Source organism: Bubalus kerabau, chromosome 15 (assembly GCF_029407905.1).
Source record: "Bubalus kerabau isolate K-KA32 ecotype Philippines breed swamp buffalo chromosome 15, PCC_UOA_SB_1v2, whole genome shotgun sequence".
Lineage (NCBI taxonomy): Eukaryota > Metazoa > Chordata > Mammalia > Artiodactyla > Bovidae > Bubalus > Bubalus kerabau.
In genome coordinates, this window is record NC_073638.1 from 52513737 (window position 1) to 52532688 (window position 18952).

Consider the following 18952-nt stretch of genomic DNA (forward strand, 5'->3'; position numbering starts at 1 on the left):
CTCTCCACAACACTGCTTGCAGCCCTTCTCTCTCCATGGTTGGGCCTAGGGGTGCTTTCCAAGGGAGCTGGCCTCCTAGGTGAGGCCCTACCATAATTAGGCCCAGGGATAGAATACTGTCTAGAGTGGGATTTGCGAGTTAACACAAGCAGAATGCCTTCTCCTTTTTATGAAGAACTCAGGGACTTAAGGTGTTATAAGGGGATTCAGAGGTACCCTGTCTCTCCACCCAGATAAGGGTTCCCCAGAGACTCCTCGGGCTCCTCTCCTACTGGCACCCACTGACTACACTTCTCTTGAGAGCTGAGGAACAGCGGGTGCCAAGACCTGAGAGGGAGGTATTAATGGCTATATCTGAAATGCAGGCCATACTGCAGTTCAGCTGCTGGTCAGAAATTCAGTCTGTGAAGTATTCTAGTTTTCTCTGTCCTGTCACTCTGTATCTGAGGTATAGGGCAGCACAAAGAGCCCTGGACTCGGCTTCCAACCCCAGTTCTCCACTGTCTGTGGCCTTGACCAGGCTGCCTCCCCTTTTAGAGCCGCTGTTTCTTCACCCTACGTCCTCTCCCTGTTTCACCAGAGGCCTGAGGACAGGCCCTAACCCAAGACGTGGGAAAGACCCCGGAGAAGTTCTTAAGGCCACGTGGGGTGATCACTGCTATCAAGGATGAAGCATTAGCCAGTAAGCATCTTCACGGGGCCCAGGCACCTTGGCCAAGAGAGACACAGGCTTCAGGGAGGGTAGGAAGAGAGACATGGGGAAGCTGGGAGTGCTGGAAGCAAAGGCCTGGAAGCCACGAGATGGGCATCTGATAACAGCTGAGACTCACTGAGTGCTTACTATGTGTTTGGCAATGTTCTAAGCAAGCTAGAACCCACGTTCTAAAGGACTTAGAACATGAGTAAGTCTAAGAAATAAGTACTATTACCATCCCCACCTTATAGATTAGAAGACTGTCATGGATTAAAGTAATTTGCCCAGGGTCTCAAACCGACAATCGGACTCCAAGTCTGTGCTCTTAGCCTCTATACTCTGTTGTTTCATATGTCCCACTCCCTCAATCAGCTGGGCTTTTGGCATCTTCATCTTAAGGGTTCTGAGTTTTGTGCCCAGAACCAGTGTCAGTCAATGTCCTACGATAACAGGGAGTATAGACTTCAGTGCTTACTTACTCTTATGTCAAGTTACTAAGTCCTTCTACTGATTTGCTAAATAACTCTGAACAAATCTCAGGGCTTGATTTTCTTAGCTGGAATAATTTTGGTTTCACATGATCTTAGCTTAGGGTTATCTAGAAGTGAGGCAACAATAATAACAATAGTGAAAGTGAAGTTGCTCAGTCCTGTCGGACTCTTTGCAAATCCCCTGGACTGTAGCCTACCAGGCTCCTAAGTCCATGGGATTTTCCTGGCAAGAATACTGGAGTGGGTTGCCATTTCCTTCTCCAGGGGATCTTTCAGACCCAGGGATTGAACCCAGGTCTCCAGCATTGCAGTCAGACGCTTTACTGTCTGAGCCACCAAGGAAGCCAGTAATAATAATAGTATCCAACATGTATTGATTGCTTACTAATGTGCCAAGAACAGTGTACAGCATTTTACATCATTATCTCACTTAACCATCATGATAATTCACTGAGATAGGTACCATTATTGAACCCATTTTACAGATGAGGAAACTGATGTAAACAGAGATCTCAGCCAACTCCACAGAGTAGTTTAGAGCTGAACTCAGATCCCTGCTCTTGATCCCTTCATCATACTATAACTGTGGTCTTTAGAGCTCCACCACCCTATCTCAGGATGAAATCACAGGATGCTGTTAAGTTTTTTTCTCAAGGATTATTAACTCTAATAATGGAAGTTAACAAAGCTGCTCAATTTGGGAAAAACAGTGGAGTTTAATGAGAGAAAAAAAAAGAAAACCTCATAGGAGGTCTGATAAAGAAATTATAAAAATGTGCAAACAGGGATTTCTCTAGCAGTCCAGTGGTTAAGACTTCATATATCCACTGCAGGGGGGCATGGGATCAATTCCTGGTCAGAGAACAAATATCCCATATGCTGTGTGGTGTTGCCAAAGTAAGAAAAAAGTGCAAACAAGTCTTTGTGAAGTAGCCAAGTCTGGAGGTATCAGTGACTCTTTTCAAATGAGGAAGCTAAGGTAAAAGAAAGCCAGAGCTTGAATTCAAATCACCGACCCCCAGGCCAGTGCTTGTTCACTGAGTGAGCCCTCCTTTACACTGGGCCCTGTAGATGACACTCCCCACACATCAGTCCTTGGATCCTGGCAACATCAGGTATCCTGGTTAGCCAGCTTACAGTTCAGAACCCTCAGATTATAAAGGCATGTCTCAAACATGCCTGTTACATGGCCAGATAATATCCGTGCTAAACACAGATGTTGTAATGAGTTGATCCACAGGGCTGGTCAAAGTAGGAGTTTTATAAAAGTACCAACTCTGATTTAAAAATATATGGATGATTATATTGGGCTTCTCACGCCCCTCGTCTCCCTATGTGAAACAAGGACAAGAAGGACAGGTTTATAATCTAGTCTTCTCTTGCAGCAGAGAACAGTTTTGAGAGAATAGCTGACAGACTGGATTCTCGTTTTACTTCTTCCCCTAACAGGTGCCCTTAACGTTGCAGGGTCTCAGTATTCTCATCTGAAAAGTGGTTCTAATTTGGCATTTAAGCTATTTTCCTTGTAAAATCAAATAAGACAGTAGATGGGAGTGCTGTGAAAGGACGGAGTGATGGATAAATACGAGACAAGGGATCAGGTACTTGATGGTTGTTAGAGCCTGAGCTCGCTGTGATTCCCAGTATTTCACTTGATGCTCACAGTAATCTTAGACACAGGACTGATTAGCTTTACTTTGAGGCAATAGCTGAAACTTGGAGGGGTAAAGCAACCTGCCTAGGGCCAGTAGAACCTGAGCCAAGGAATGGCTGACTCCAGAGCCTGGATCACCCAGCCCACTATCTCCAAGGGGAGAGGGTGGTAGGCACTTCCGTCTCCTAGGTGAAGCATGCACTGAAGGATGCCATCGTCAGCTTTCAGGACACCCTTCACAAGTTGAAATCTGCCTCTCGTTTAGATGCTCCAACTGAAAAAAGACTTGCATCGTCCATCTTTTATCGAGCCCTTTCTCCTTTCTACACCAGCAAGTCAGCAGATACTTTCCTTCTACTTCCACTGTTTATGAAGACATATTAAGACAGCTTGGATAAGGAGATTATAATTTGTAATTAAATATTAACCTTTCTGACAGTATTAAAATTAAACCACTCAGAATTCTTCATCCCTAATCAGGTGGTTCCTGCCCTTAACTACATCTTCCCTAATAGTCTCACTAGTTTATGGCCCTTCCCAGAGTGCTAATTGTTTCAATCGCTGCCAACCTGATGAATTGGCCTAAGAACTCCGTTTCAGTTGGAGCATATTAGCATGCTGTGCGCTGCTTCTTGCCTGCCTGCCTGTCGAGTGGGTCTGCCCTGGCTTTGGGTGAGGCAGCTCATAGCTACTGGCAGAGTCAGCAGAAGGGACCATGGACACAGCTCAGGAGGACATAGCCTCAGCTATCTTGTTTTCTGTGGCTGCCAGGCCCTCAGAGAGGTGGTGAAGGGGGAGCCGGGCCACAACAGGACAGGAGTTGGCCAGGACTCTGTTGCTGGCAGAGTTCTGGGCAGTTCCTTATTGCCTCAGCTAGGGAGGCTTTCCACAGAAATTAGGCAAGGGTACCCAGGGTTGTGGGCAACCTGTGACGCCTCCAGACTGGGAAGCTAGGAGAAAGAGAAATGTCTGGTTTTAAGTTGAAATGTTTCTGCAGTCTCCAAGGACTGCTCTGACATTTTTCTCTGTGTGAAACAATTTCTTGTCAGCCTTAGTAAGTCAAACTGAGCAGGTCTTGGAAAGCCAGAGTCTGAACAAGGGGATGGACACTTGTGGGAGCTCTCCATGGCCTGCCAATTGCGCCTAGTTCCAGCCCTTACCTTTTTGGCATCTTTGTGCATATATTTAGCTGTCTGCTTGGCCAGTTCTGTTTTTCCTAGTAGAAGGAAAAGAGAAGTATTGGGTTAGGAGATGACTATCTCCTGGAATGAAAGAATATTAGAAATATTAAGAATATTAGAAATGCATGGATGCTAGAAATAATACATGTTATGGAAGGGAACAGAACAGAAAGGGTGACTCTCAAAGTCACCAAGGGAAAACTGATGGTAAATCTGGGACCAGAATCGGAGTCTGCATTGTATCTTGATTTTTCTGTGGATGGGGACTGAAACTTTTCCTCTATGGTAGCATCTAAAAGTGGGAGGTTGTCTCATACAATCCAGAGCCATCTTGTCCTTCGAATCCCAGCACAAACCTTGCTTTTCCTAGAAGTACCTTGATTCCCTGGCTCATTGTACTGTCTCTCTCTGGACATCCATGGTCTTGCCATCTAAGCTAGGCCCTGGAGCCACAAGGCCAAACAGAGGCTGGGAGAGGATAGAAGCCACCCCTCCCTGGCTTTACAGCTTTACTTTGTAACATAAAGAAAGGATGACGATACCAAAGTGATGGCTCTGAAGGGCCGTTTGGTATGATGGTCAAGTCTTTGGAAGTCACTGCCTGTCTAGTATGGCTCAAGGTCTATGGTATAGTGTGAAGTGATGGTAACCCTTTGGGACCCTACATCAGAGGCAGCATCCATGAAGATGCTGAGGGGGAAGAGGAAGCTACAGATACATGTAATTCCCCATAAAGACAATGGGAGGGCAGCGATGTGGGACTGTGAGGGTGGAGAGTGAGAGGGTGAGAACACTTCAGATAATCCAGCCCAATTGGCTATAAAAATCCCCAACCAACTTCACTGCAACCAGTTCTGCTATGCACTTAGCACTGTGCTGACCATCAGTGGCTTTCTTTAGCTTCCTAGAGGGTTCCGGCCCAGGCTACACTAGATAAGGCTGGTGCCCTGGGCAGTGGAGGTAGTTCAATTACTCCTACAGGGCAGCGTCTGGGGTTGCAGAGTGGCTGGACCAGGACTAACAGGCCCCCAAGGGCCTAGCCCTCCTGGTGAATCAGGCCCTGCACCACAGCTTCCAGAGGGAGAGGCATAATTCCAGCTGTTCCAACGTGACAGATGATCCTCTGCTGGCTCTGTAATTCGAAGGCAGTTGTTTTGGGAACTGGAGTTGAACTAGAGGAGGGTCGTGTGACTCTGGCCCATAGCAGCTGGGGCTCCCCCAGCTCTCCTCCCCACAGGCTGATCTACTCCCTGTTACCTATTCCAGATGATCCCAAGAAGAGGAAGACCAGGGGGTGTTCTTCATCGTACCAGCCATTCTCCTTCCTCCGGATCGCTACGGCCAAACACACAAGACGGGAGGACAGGGAGGGAGGCAGATAAATCAATGACACAAAAGGCAGGATAATTATCACTAAGTATACAATATGTTTTACTGCTCTGCGCCCACTCAAAGTCCTCACTACCATTAGTGCTGCCTAATCTGATTAGCTGGCAAGGCCCCTAGAGACACCTAATCAGGTTAGCATGGATTTGGAAAGCTGCCCAGAGCAGATTTCGGATAAAGTTTTCCAGGATGAGCACTCAGCGTTGCCAGGGAAACTGAAAGGCTGGTGGATGGTGAATGGAGGTGAAGGGGGTGGGGGACTGACTGGTGAAGGAGAATTGGAGAGGAACTTTAGATCCCGGCTGGTAAGCCATCTACTCACAACTGGTTGGCGGCTGAGCCTCCCCCTATGCAAATGGGAGAAGCAGAAGCCCATGGCAGGGCCTTGGGGACTGGGGTGTGAGCTCTGAACTCTTTCCCATTTGGGGGAAGTAAGGTCTGCTGTTAGGAAATATAGCCAAATGTACTTTCTGGAAGCCAGTCAAGGGTACTGTGGAGCTCAGGGCAAGGAAGGGTGAGCCACTTGCTAGCACCTCCACAAACCATGGCCTCCAATGGACAGAGGTGCGGGAGGGGAACAGACATGTACCAAGTTTCTTGGGGCTCAGCTCTGTTACAGTAAGCGCTGACCTCTCCTCTCCAGGAGGAAATATATAATCAAGGGCTCTGCATGCCACACAGAGTGGGAGAACCAGGCTCAGAAGCATCACCCAAGTATAAGAGTAAGGAGCAGAATGAGGCAGAACCATCTGAAGAATCATTTATTTAATAAATGATTAAATAAATGTTATCTCCTAGGCCCAATGGAAAAATCGCCAACATTTTATTACTTAAGACCCATTCAGATAACCCTGAGTAGAAAATATTATTTTCAATTCCATCAGATTGAACAGGAAACTGAAACAAGAGATAAAGATATCTGCCCAAGTCACAATAACTAGTAGGTTACCAGCTGACTGGTGGAGATGGTAGAGTTTCATTGCTAAACCTGTCTTCTATTTTGGTCACATATGGTTATAAAAAGTGGATTAATTTGGGTTGCATAAATGGAAACATGCACTCAGAAGCAGGAAGGGGTGAGAGCACTGTGCAATGTCAAGGTTGGTCTGCAGATGGAACAACATCTATGGTCTGCTCCTCAGAGAGCTGAGGGGAGATGAGCAAAGGGATATATGTTGGAGGACAAGGCCTGGAAACCAAGTCAATGGAGGAGGAGTTGACAGTCTTAGGGAAGCGTCTTCAGTTTTGAGGTGCAAAGATCATACATACTATATACACTGTGTGGTATAATCTGTGTCTCTGGGTTTCATAGAAGTGGCTGGAGAGGTCAGGGAAGGCCTTCAGAAGAAGTGGAAATGATGACAGATCAGACTAGGCAGGATCTGAAGGAGAAGAGGTGGCAGTATGACAGAGGTTGTGGGGGGGACAGGAATGAACAGGAGTAGCTGTGGGTGGGATCAGACCACAGAGGTCTTGAATGCCTGTCTCAGGAGTACATGTCCACACTGTGGGCTTTCTCACCTCAATCTCTAATGCTTCTTCCTAAGATACTTTCTAGTTCTGGCCTCAGAAGAAACAGAAACTGTCTGTGGACACCGGACAAGCCACTCTGCCTGTCCGGATTCTCTCCCTGAGATTTCTGAGAGGAGTCTGAGAAACCACTCAGTCTAACCTCTCCCTTGGGTTAGGCTCAGATCATCTCTGAACTGACTGGCTTGGTCCTCTGGAAGACCAGCCATGAGGGGAACCCACAGGCCTCGCAGGTACCCGAAGGCTAGGCATGAAGACAAAGAAGCCCCAGCCTGGCGAGAGGGGAGGCCCCAGTGCAACACCCTGTGGGTGAGGGTGTTTGGGAAGGTAGAGACCTATAAAATGACAAAGGCTAGACTTCTGTGAATATATGTGTAGGATGTGTGCTGAGGTAAAGGTGAGAATGGGGGGTTATCTGAAAGGAGTCACACTTCTCCAAAAGTTGAATAAGTTGAGAATCTAGGTTTGAAAGAAGCTGAGCATAAACTAGATTCAGGCTTCATGGGGGTATCTGGGGAGGCCAAAGTACCCAGGCATCACTCAAATGGGGAGCCCGGGGAGAAGAGTTCCCCAGGTGTCGTGAACCTGGGGTTCTGATCTTGACTTCTCTTTCACGAAGCTTCCCAGCCCACCAAGAGCTACATGCCTCTGGGCTAAGCAGTTCAAAACACCATGGAGAACATGGAATTGGATTACGCCTGGGGCCATCTTTCCCCCCTTCTTTTCTAATAACGCACCTGGGAGAGAGCTCTTTATAATGCCAAGCAGACTCCACTGCACAGCTGTCCCTGGTCAATTCTGCCGGACTCAGGGCATGAGTCTGGGGTGGGCTCAATCTGGGTCCCCCGTGAAACAGGCAAAATGCCAACCATTAAACAATTACAACTCTGGATATTTCTAATAATATCTGAAGAGAAAAACGGCCAAGCAGATGGTGTCCGACAGAATGAAAAATGGAAGTAGCTAGGAAAGACTGAAGAAGGCGGGCCCCCGGGTGTGTGGTTGGTAGGGCAGCTGAGGGCTAAGACTGGGAACCTTAGGGTCCTGTCAGGCTGGGGCAGAGGCTGGGACAGAGACCTGGCTGGGTCCACTTGGGATGTGGCCACAGATATTCGTGCTCTCACTGTGGACAAGCAAATGCAGCCACTTCCTCTGCTAGCACTTCAGAGCCTATAAAGAACTTCTGTAGACATAACTTCATTTGAGGCTGGTTACAAATCCACGAGGCAGGCAGGGCACGTAACTTGATTCCCATTTTACAGATGAGATCATACATATAAAGAAGTGAGGTGACCTGCTCAAGGTTACACAGGTAAATAAATGGACCTGGGCTTTACCCCTCGTGCTGGCCAGCTCTTGAACCTGAACTGGTGGTTCAGGAGTTTAGAGGGAGGAGCTGGCTGTTTCCCACACAGCACCCCCTCATTCCCTCACCTCACCTGGAAAGTTGCTCCTCTGTAGTCTTTCAGTCTGGCTGTCTCAGTCACTCCATACATGGTCTCAGGAGCCCCTGCCCCTGACCATCTCTTGACCAGTGCTCTCTGGTCTCAAGGTCCCCTGAGCAGGAAGCTCAGCCCATCTGGCCCATCCCATCTCTGGGGCTCTAACAGGCTTGGCAGCCTCTCCATATGCTGGACCAGTGACAGGGTCCCCTTGCTGGGTCTTCTGGCCATGTGGACCACTACCACTCATCCTACATCTCTCCTGCAACAACTCTTCCGGCTTACTCCATATCACACCTGCCCCAATAACCCCCGTGTTCATCGACGGGGCGGTGCGGTGGGGAGGGCAGGAGCCACAGGATCTAGTTTGGGGTCCTGGCTCTGTCACTTATTAGCTGACTTTGAGCTCAACACTTACTCCTTTAGAAGCCTGGTTTCTTCATCTCTAAAATGGGACTAGCCATACCTGCTCAGTTGGCCCCTCATGAAGATTAAAATGAGTTAATGGTTATGAAAGTGATTTGTAAGTTGCAAAATAATAATAAGAATAAGAATAAAAATAACGGTAGTCATAGCAGCAGTGGGGGCACAAGCCATTAGCCGTGCTATTTTACAGATAGCCCTTTCATCCTTACAATACTTCAGAGAAGTAAGCAGTATCTCTCCATGTTACAGAGGATGAGGCTGAGGTTAAGAGAGGGACAATGGGAAGGTTTCATCTGTGCACCCTCATATCAGGGGGAGGGTAAGTCCCGATTTGATTGTGTATTTCGTGGGTGCATGTCCTAGGCCTATTTCCTGAGGGACTTTTGCAAAACACTGGTATAATGTGTGCTGACTAAATGAATTAATTGTTGGTCTTCCTGGAATCACAAGGGGCAAAGAACAGATATTTCAGCTCCCATTTTACAGAGAAGAGTGATGCCTGGATCCAAGAGTCTTTTAAGGCTCCAAGTGGTTACTACTACCCTTGAGTAAAGAAGGCTTCCATTCTCTTCTTAATTTCCCTCCAGGGAGCCTTATCCATTTGTTCAGCAAAAAAGTTCTGTGTCGAGTGCTGGGGTACCTACAAAGAAACCGAGAACAGGTCTGCACCTCTTGGGTGAACGCTGCTATGAAAACCGTGAGCGCCAAGTGGTATGGAGTACTATGAAAAGTGTGGGAAATGCTATTTGTTTCTGACTGTGACCTGGGGGCCAAAGCACAAGGGGGAGATGGCTAGGCAGCCTGGATATGATGGGACAATCCAGGAGGAAAGCTCTGGTGTGCAAAACCCAAGTGAGACAAAAGAACTGCCTCCTCCTCCCATGCCAGGCCTTTGCCTCCATCTAGCTCAAGGTTTGGGGGAGTCTGGGTAGGCTGACTCATCTCTCCTGATAAGTTCTATTGATGCAGCAGATTTTTTTTTTAACCTAACCTGAAACAGTTTGCCCCATGCTTGTGCCACCTCCTAGGGGAACCTATCCTTCACAGGAATTCCACAGTTCAGTCACCTAAATGACTATTAGTATCTTCTGTCTAAGCTTACAGGTTCAAGGGGCATAGCTCAACAAGTGCCTGCTTCTGGTGCCCTGGGTTTGGTGGATGATGAGAGAAAAGCTCTTTCTAGTCTGTCAGGAGTATTCTTTCTGAAGGCAAACTATTGCTACCGAGGAGTTAACGTACTAAAATTGCAAATAGCTTTTGTTGAGCCCACTCACTGTGTGTGAAAGCCTCGCAGGCTATGGTCAGGTTAAGGTTAGGGACCCTATGGGTTAGGGACCACTGGAGGGAAGACTGACACCCTTCCAGAAAGAGGTTGAGATCAGAATCTGTGCTCAGGGGAGGCAGAACCTCAAGATGAGTTTAGACTTTGTTCATCTGAGTTTACTTGAGTTCAACAACCTTTTACATACCTGTGTGCCAACTCTGGGGAAACAGACCTAAAAGAGGTAGTTTCTGACTTTTGCAGGGAGAAAGACATACAAACTGATGCTATGTGGTAAGCGCAACAAAAAAAAAAGTGTCCACAGGAAGCGCATAGAAAGCCCCTGCACCAGGTGGAGAGTTAAGGAAAGCTTCCTGGATAAGGCATGGGTCAGGTCCTGGCAGGCGAGCAGAAGGGCAGAGCAGTCCAGACAATAAGAGCAGGGGCACAGGAGGGACTCCTGAAGTGGGGAGGTGGAACTTAAGAAGTTTTCTAAATTAATCACTACCTCTCTACAACTCAGGGACGATCTAGATGTATTTCTCAGATTACAAACAGGACTCCAAGGGAGGGTCCAGAAAGCTAGCTGCAGCACTCAAGAAGATTACATTTCTGGATTAGTCAAAGAGGGAGGTGGAGTATGAGATAGGATGGTGCACCTACTGTGTGTATATGGGTGATATTAAAGTTCTGAATTCGGGTCAGAGCCAGGCTTAGAAGAGAGGTCAAGGTGGTAGAGCTTCCCTGGGGAGTTCACAGGCTTCAGAGTCAATGGGGACCAGATGCAATGGGCTTCGGGCATAGGCCTCTGGTCAGAGGGAGCCACTGTGAAGCCTCCACGGGTGCAGGCTGCCCAGAAGAGGCTTCTTGGAGCAGGTCTGGGGAAAGGGATGTCACTTCAAAGGGTCAAAGGCTGACTAGTATGGGTGTTGTAAACAACAATTTTGCTACACTCACATTCTTAGTATGCTTGTGAACAACTAGGAAGCAGGCTTAACAGCTTCTCTTCTTTCCTCAGAGCACATCACAGAGATGGACAAGGGGCCATAACCAAAGTAATTAATGTGACAAACTGCACTAAGCATCTACCTCGACTGGAGGGCTGTGCCAGGAACTGGGAAAACAAAAATGATTCAGTCAGGGTCTCTGCCCTCAGGAGTCTACAGTCTATTGCTCCTGAAATATAAAAACCAGTCCGAGGGTGGGAGACGGGCAGGGCTAGGGTGGGGAAGGGGCCAGAAGAAAGGAGTTTCAACCAGAGAGGGCAGCATCAACAAATATAGGCAGATCAACGCAGCACGTGCAGGGCAGCAGAAGTAGCCATTGTGTGCAGTGGGGGAGGGGGGACAGCTGGGGAAGTGGGGGAGGGCAGCAGGGGTGGGCCCTAATGCCAGGCCAGGGCAGTCAACTCAAGAATTTTACACAGGTTTTTTTTTGTTTTGTTTTTACACTGTACAAAGCTGACTCCAGCTAGGGACAAGTGATTATAGGGGAAGAAAAGGAGGCAGAGAGACCAACGAGGAGACCACCACTAGGTTCAGACAGGAGACACTGAGGTCCTGAGCTGAAGGTCCTCAGTGGTATTAGGAATGGGGGGAGAGGCTAGGTGTGAGATCTATTTAAGAGGTAAAATGATAGAACCTAAAGGGCTTTAAGGGGAAGGAAGAGCCAAGGAAATATCTACGCTTCTACTCAGGAGACCAGGGAATGGTGGGGCCTTTACTGAGACAGGAACACGGGAGGTGACAGGTTGGAGGAGGGGAGCAGAGTCTAGATCTGTTCAGATCTAGACGCTGGCTGCCTTTCTGAGGATGGTGGGCACAGAGGTTCTGAGCTCCCACTAGAACAGGCATCCTCCCCTTCCCCATGATCAAGAACAGCTTGGGATTCTGGAAGGAGAACCTCATACTTGATGTCAGTGCTCTGGCTTGTGGTCTGCATGTTGGCCCTGCTTTGGCTCCAGTGACCTGAGAAGGCCAGAGAGGCCATGGGGGCCTGGGCTGTGGGGTCGGTGCTTCCTCTCCCCCATTTGTAAGATGGTAACTGTGCGCCAGCCTTGCTAGAAGCCCTGCAGCTGGGGATCACACTGATAAATTCACTGTATTACTTTGCACAAATCAATATCCCAGCACTTACCAGGGGTTGATGTGACCGAAATTGGTTTCAGCCAATTCGTGAGGGTAATAAATGGCCATTTATCAAATCAATTCATTCTGAGGCACTTCTTTGGCTGCCCACCCTCATGGTACCTCTGGGGTGCCAGGTTCCACCCAGCCAGCACACAACTGACACTAGCTGAGAGCACCCAGGGAGCACCCTAGCCTGCCCTCTAGATCCGCCCCACTCTCCTGCACCTGCTTCAGTGCTGAGGCCCTGCCACAGATTCTGACCCAGAGAGTGCCTCATGCTTCACGGGAGCTGGAAGCTGAACACACTCTGACTGTTATGAGTGTGATCCCTGGCTGCAGGGCTTCTAGCAAGGTGGGTGAAAAGTAACCACCTTACAAATGGAAGGGAATGTACTAACCCCACAGCCCAGGCCCCCATACCCTCTGTGTCTTTTCCAGCAGCACTGGACGCATAGCAGAGTCACCCTACACACCACAGGACAAGGAGGAAAGTGTTCCAGATCTGAGGCAGAGTGTGGGTGACAGATGGAGCTATGGGTAGGACAAGGCACTTGGCAGACATTCTGACAGCCCCTAGGAGGTGGGAAGTGGAACCATCTACTCCTGCTCTGGGCTGGCAGCAGGCAGAGACAAGGAGAAGGACCAGGGGAAGACGCCAGTCTGGGGCTGGGACTAGGGATCAGTCTTGGATTGACAGAAACAACTGTGGGCCTGACCTATGGAGCACAGTGCCCAACGCTGGACAGTAAACATCTAGAGGAGGGGGACTGGGTTTTATTGAGAACTGTCTGGTACATACTGGAGATAGCATATGCTCTACAGTCCTATAGTTCTGAGTCTGGATCCCTGGTACAAAGGTGAGGAAACTAATGCTCAAAGAAACTGAGTGACCAGCCTGAGCTGCATAGCTGGTAAGTGGCCCACCTGCCATTTGAGCCCTGGCTGACTGAATTCTTTCCACTTTAATGTCCTCCTCCCTCCCCTAACTACTTCTGGAAGTCTCACAACTTATGGGCTTGAGAAGCTGGTGACAAACAGGAGATCAGAGGAGTGGGCAACATGTGAAGAAATGGCTGTGTAAGAAGTGGAGGGTAAATACCATGATGGCAGCTATAGTTCTGGCCCAAGCGGACATGAAACTCTAGTAGAACCTGCTTCTCAGGTCTTGGCTCAGTCACTGATCTCTCCAATGGGCTCCTCCTCCTCTCTTCAACCCAAGAGCTCCCAAGGTCTCCTCTCCTTTTACCTCAGACATGGCCTTGGCAAAGAAGTGGGGGGTTGCCACCTCCAAGCTGAGGGTGGCTGTCTGTATTCAGACCCAAAAGGGCAGCCTGATGAGGTTTGGGCCTGAGTAGTGGGGACTTGTGTCTTCATAGAAGCTTTCCCTGGCTCCTGGGTGTGCCTGCAGGTAGTCTCTGCCCTCCAGCTGCTGAGGCAGATCTGGTCTGTGGGCTCCTTTTAACTGCTGGTGGTCAGGTCATGACCTGACCATGAGTCCCACTGGTGTGTGAGGAGGATGGAGACGGGCTGGGCCCAGTGTGTCACAGGGATGACTGCCTTCATTGTTCACTGACTCCTCTGGGACTTGACAATTTCAGCTTCATGTCTCCTTTTACAAGCGAGCAGAGCTTGGTGCTGGGCATGGCAGCTGCTGGGCTGCATCTGGTGGGACTAGAGGTGGCACTGGATGCACCTGACCAAGACATCGCAGGGAAGAGGCTTTTAAAGCTGAGCTGAGCATTAGCTCACCTGAAGGGCCTCTCAGAATATAGAGTTCTGGTCCATCACCAGAGCTCCTGATCCCACAGGTCTGGGATCAGATCTACATTCTAACAAGTTCCCAGAGGATGCTGATGCTGCTGGTCCAGAGACCACTTTGAGAACCACTGCCTTAGGGGATACTCCCTTGTCTAAGTCAGAAATAGGATTCCTTTGCCCTTGCCTCATCTGTCTTGAGGTTACCCTCAGGGAGCCATGCACCTCAGGAGAACAATGGTGAGGCCACCATCCTGAGCACAACCCCAGTTTTATCTCTCTCCACTGGAGATGCATGAGCAGGAAGGTCAGGAGATGAGGGGTGATATCAGCAGATGGTCTAGATCCCAAGGTGGCATAAGCGCTTCTGAGGTAGAGAAGAAGGCACTCAAGACTTGCATGGGATGTTTTCCACAGAATTGAGCCAGCCTCCGACAAATTATATTGAAGGATGGCACAGTCCCCGTCGGGAGACAGGAGACCAAAGCTCTAGTTCTAGCTCAGTTATGACAATATTAGTGATGGGAAAGCTCTTGTTCCTCTCTGGGTCTCAGTTTCTCCACCTGAAAAGCGGGGGTGGGGTGGGGTCAGTAAATCAGATGAACGTCAAGAGTTAAATTCAAAGCACAGAAAGAAGCCTTGACCAAATTACTCGTGTTCTGCCTCAACTTTCTCATCTGTAACATAGGGATTCAATGGGACCAACCTCATAGGATTGTAAGGATTAAATGACGTGGCATATGCAAAGAGCTTAGAACACTGCCTGGTTCACAGGAAGCACTTTACAAATGCTATGTTGTAACAATAACAGCCCCTTCTCCTCAGCTTGGAGATGGCAGGACCACACCTCACTGCAGCAGACCACAAACTTCTACGCCCTTTTCGGTGTGCATGTACTCACCTGCACCCACTGTGGCAATGGCGCTCTCCTGGCCAATGATATGCTCCTTCAGCCGCTGCTCCAGGGGAAAGCGGCGCCGCTCCTCGGCCTCCCGCTTCCGCTGCTTCTCTTGGTACTGTGGAGAGAGACGAGAGATGGAAGGCGGCTCAGGAGCGCCGGACCCAGGAGGACCCTAGTTTCATTCTATCCCCCCAACCCAGGGGGAAAAAGCAGGGGGTCTGGGCCTCTGGGGGTTCTGAAAGACAGCTTTGGTTCATTCTTTTCTCAGCCCCTCGTCTGAGTCCTCACCTCATTTCCCTACCTTGGTGGCCACTGCTCAGGGGTCCTGGCTTGCCCTGCTAGTAAAATAAGTACTGCTAGTATTGGGTTGGCCAAACGATTCTTATGGTGTTCACATAGATCTTATGAACTTTTTTGCCAACTCATTAGATTAACTCTTCAGTCTGGAGTCTGACAGAAGACTTGGTTTGAATCCCAGCTCTCTCACTTATAAGATGTGATTACCTGGAGCAAGTTACTATGCTCAGTTTTCTCCTCTGCAAATTGGGGATTAAATATGATGCTGTATACAGAATGTGTCTAGCGCTATGGCTGGTAAGCACTGAGTGCTTACAAATAAATAGGTTCCTTTCATTTTCTGCTTACCCTCTTGAAAACCATTTTGGTTTTCAAACCAGAGCTATCAACACCCTTCAAGTCAATGATACTGCATTTTTCAATTAAACACAACTATTCAGCAATTGCTAAATTCCTGGCACTGTGTATGCCATGATGGAAAGGTGGGGAAGGGGCCAAGAGGAAGACTGGCCCCTGGCAGGTTTAGATGATGCTGAGTGCCTGGCAGGTGTCTGGCCTCTGGCTTGGTCCATTTCAGAAAAGACAGAAGCAGGAGGCTTGAGCTTTGTCCCACTGAAAGGGAGGGGAGAAGAGCCAGGTCTTGCTTTCAAAGAGCTCTAAGTCAGGCAGGGGAGGCGAGGCAGGGTGTGTACATGAATACTTCTCAGGCAGGATCAGCCGTTTCCCTTGTGGTTCTAAAGCATGTGTGCCTACATTTAGCCCTGTACCTATCACTGAAAAAAGCTACTTGAAAATGAGTTTGCTGCATATTTGTGATTGTGTCTTACAAATCAACTATGAGCCCCATTTTACTCACTGCTATTTCTGGCATGAGTCCTGGCACAGTGGACGCAGCTGGTGAATGTTTACGAAAATGAAGCTGATGACAGATACAAAGAGGAATTAACAGCTAGATTGGGTGGTGTAGGAGTACGGAGAAGGGAAGGATACATAAAACATAAAACATTTCTGGGAGGTGAGAGACTTGAAGGAGCTGGAATACTGGGCAAGTTGGGAGCTGTGGCACTCTCTGGAGACTGGGTTGGGGGGTGAGAGCATGGGTCTGATGATAAAGCATCGATGGAGGCCAGGCGCTGGGGGCAGGAAGCGGGTCTTAAAGTGAGACAGAAAGACCTGGGTCTTCCGGGGGCTTCTCTTCCCTAGGGCTCCTGTAACACTGACAGCTTTCTAGAAAGCGAGCTGCCAAGGTAAGGCCTTGTCATAAAAGTGGTGGCTGCAGATTGCTCTTGCGGGCAGAGTGGATGAAAAATACCTGCTACTTGGGCAGTGTTTTCCTGTTATGGTAGTGACCTTGACAGAAGTTAAAAAAAATAAATAGCAAACAATCCAATTTTGGCTGTTGCTATCAGTCTGTAACTGAAAGCTCCCATCAGTCCTGGGGTTTCATATGGAGCAATAATTCGGCGCCGATCCCAGCGGAGCAACGCTTGCCGGTTGGAATCCAGCACGTCACTGTGCAGCTCCCTCAGGCACCACATACATCACCTGGCTCTGCCAACTCCAGCCATATATCTGCCTCCTCCTCCTCCCTGTCCACCCAGCCCCTCTCAGCACTTGGGTCCACTGGACTGAAAGGCTCTGATGGAGAGATGCACACATACAGGCCGGTATAGCACCGGCCAGTGGCCTGGCCCGCTTGCAGTCAGGCAGGGTGCAGAAGGAACCTGGCCTCCGAGAGTTTGGGAGGTCTGTTTGTTAGGTCACTTCCCCTCAGGGATGGGTATTCCCACCTCTGGGCCTTTTGTTCACACTGCTCCCTCAGCACGTAAGTCTTCTCTATTCCCACCCATCTCTAAGTGATCTTAGCTTTAATACCCAATTGTCTAAAGAGCCTGTTGCCCTGGCACCTCCAGAGCACTTATTTAACTGCCTGTTTCTATCTCTTTGCTCCACACGTGAGGAAGTAGTGACAAAGACCATGCTCTATTCATCCCTGTAACTCCAGCACCTAGCACAGGGCCTGGATCACAGAAGGATTCAATTTGTGCTGCCAAGTGAATGAGGTGACTGCCGTCTGTGAGATGGCTGCTGTGTGCCGGGCACGGTAATCAGAACTTTCTGTGTAGTGTCTCACTGAATTCTTACAGCAGGCCCCATATGAAGTTTGACACCTTTCTGGCTCATAGTGAGGCACATCGTGTGGCAGAAAGAAGCCAGCTTTGCCCCAGAAAGACCTGAATTTAAACCTCACCAAATCTACTTGGGCTTCCCAGGTGGCTCAGTGGTAAAGAATCCACCTGCCAATGCAGGAGACATGGGTTTGATCCCTGGGTCGGGAAGATCCTCTGGAGAAGGGAATGGCAACCCTCTCCAGTGTTGTTGCCTGGGAAATCCCATGGACAGAGGAGCCTGGCGGGCTACAGTCCATGGGGTCAAAAAAGACTGGACATGACTTAGTGACTAAACAACAACAACAACAACAACAAATCTACTTAACAGTAAGCTCACCTTGGGGAGTTAATTCAACTCCCTGAATTTCAGTTCCTCATCTCTAGCATGGCAATGGTACTCATACCTACCTCACAGGACCCTTGTGGGATGCTGGTGAGAATTAAGTGAGATGATGCATATGAAGCACTGGGCAGGTCTCTGGCACACAGTGAATGTATATGCAGAAGTAGCTGTGTGAGAGACTCAGTGGCCAACACAGTATCTGGCCTGTGCAGGCCTTTGATAAACTTTGCTAACTACTTCTTTACTGTATTTCGATAACTAATTTTCTAACCCAGTGCCTTTGTTTTTATTTTGGTGCTAGAACTAATTTAATCTGCATGGAGCCCCACAGATAAGGGGAAGAAGTGCTCTGGCTTAAGCAGAAGCCAGGAGTCAAGTCCAGTGTGGCTCCTGAGACTTCTCCCCAGTAACCCTGAGTCTGCTGGGCAGTCTCAACACCATCTGAGTTCTCAGGACACCTCCACTGCCTGGGGTGTCTCAGCTGTCCCTGTCAATTTCCCTTACATGGTAGAGAACTCTTCCTCTAGGTGCTTTCCATCCACTGGTTTGTGGGGCCTCACAAAACACACCTCTTTTTTCTTCGCTGCAAGCAAAGCTTAACAGGAGTTTCCCCACAACTCTGTTGGTTTGGGTACCACCATCATGGCCTCCCTGAGCCTTCTCCAGGGCAACATTTCTACCTTTTGCAACTCTTCTTCAGTGTCATGATTTTAGGTTATCTTAGTATTGTTATTTTCTTGAGCAATGGGAAAGGGTTCTGGACTTCTATGGGGGTGAGCGTCAGGTTTCTCAGGAGCTCTCTAAACAGTACTGGGAAAGAGTCAACCTATGGCCTAAATTTGAGCACACCCTGATTCGAGTACAACCCCCTCTACGCCTGGAGCCATATACAGCTCTTCAGAGAAACTTCTGAAACTGGACCAGACTTTTTGATAAAAATGTACAGGACAATGGGATTAAACCACATATGAGGTTACTACTTCATGCTCTTTCCCAAATGCTTAGCACAGAGCTTATATTAAAAAAATATGTTGAGGACTTCCCTGGTGGTCCAGTGGTTAAGAATCTGCCTGCCAATGCAGGGTACAAGGGTTTGATCCCTGGTCTGGGAAGATTCCACATGCCAAGGGAAGCCTGTGCACCCCAACAAGAGAAGCCACCACAGTGAGAAGCCCACACAAGCAATGAAGAGTAGCTCCCACTCGCTGCAACTAGAGAAAGCTCACACGCAGCAATGAAGACTCAGGCAGCCAAAATTAAAAAAAAAAAAAGCTGAATGAATGAATGACTT

The 18952-nt window shown here is 48.7% G+C and overlaps 1 protein-coding gene across 1 annotated transcript in view; it reads right to left on the reverse strand.

Annotated features, from left to right (window-relative positions):
• CLPB (ClpB family mitochondrial disaggregase) overlaps positions 1–18952 on the reverse strand; it is a 148413-nt gene that overhangs the window by 14588 nt on the left and 114873 nt on the right. The window contains exons 7-9 of the mRNA XM_055548997.1: positions 14851–14965; positions 5278–5355; positions 4000–4055 (exon numbers count right to left, since the gene is read on the reverse strand). Coding sequence (XP_055404972.1) covers positions 4000–4055; positions 5278–5355; positions 14851–14965 — 249 coding nt within the window. The remainder of the gene's footprint in view (positions 1–3999; positions 4056–5277; positions 5356–14850; positions 14966–18952) is intronic.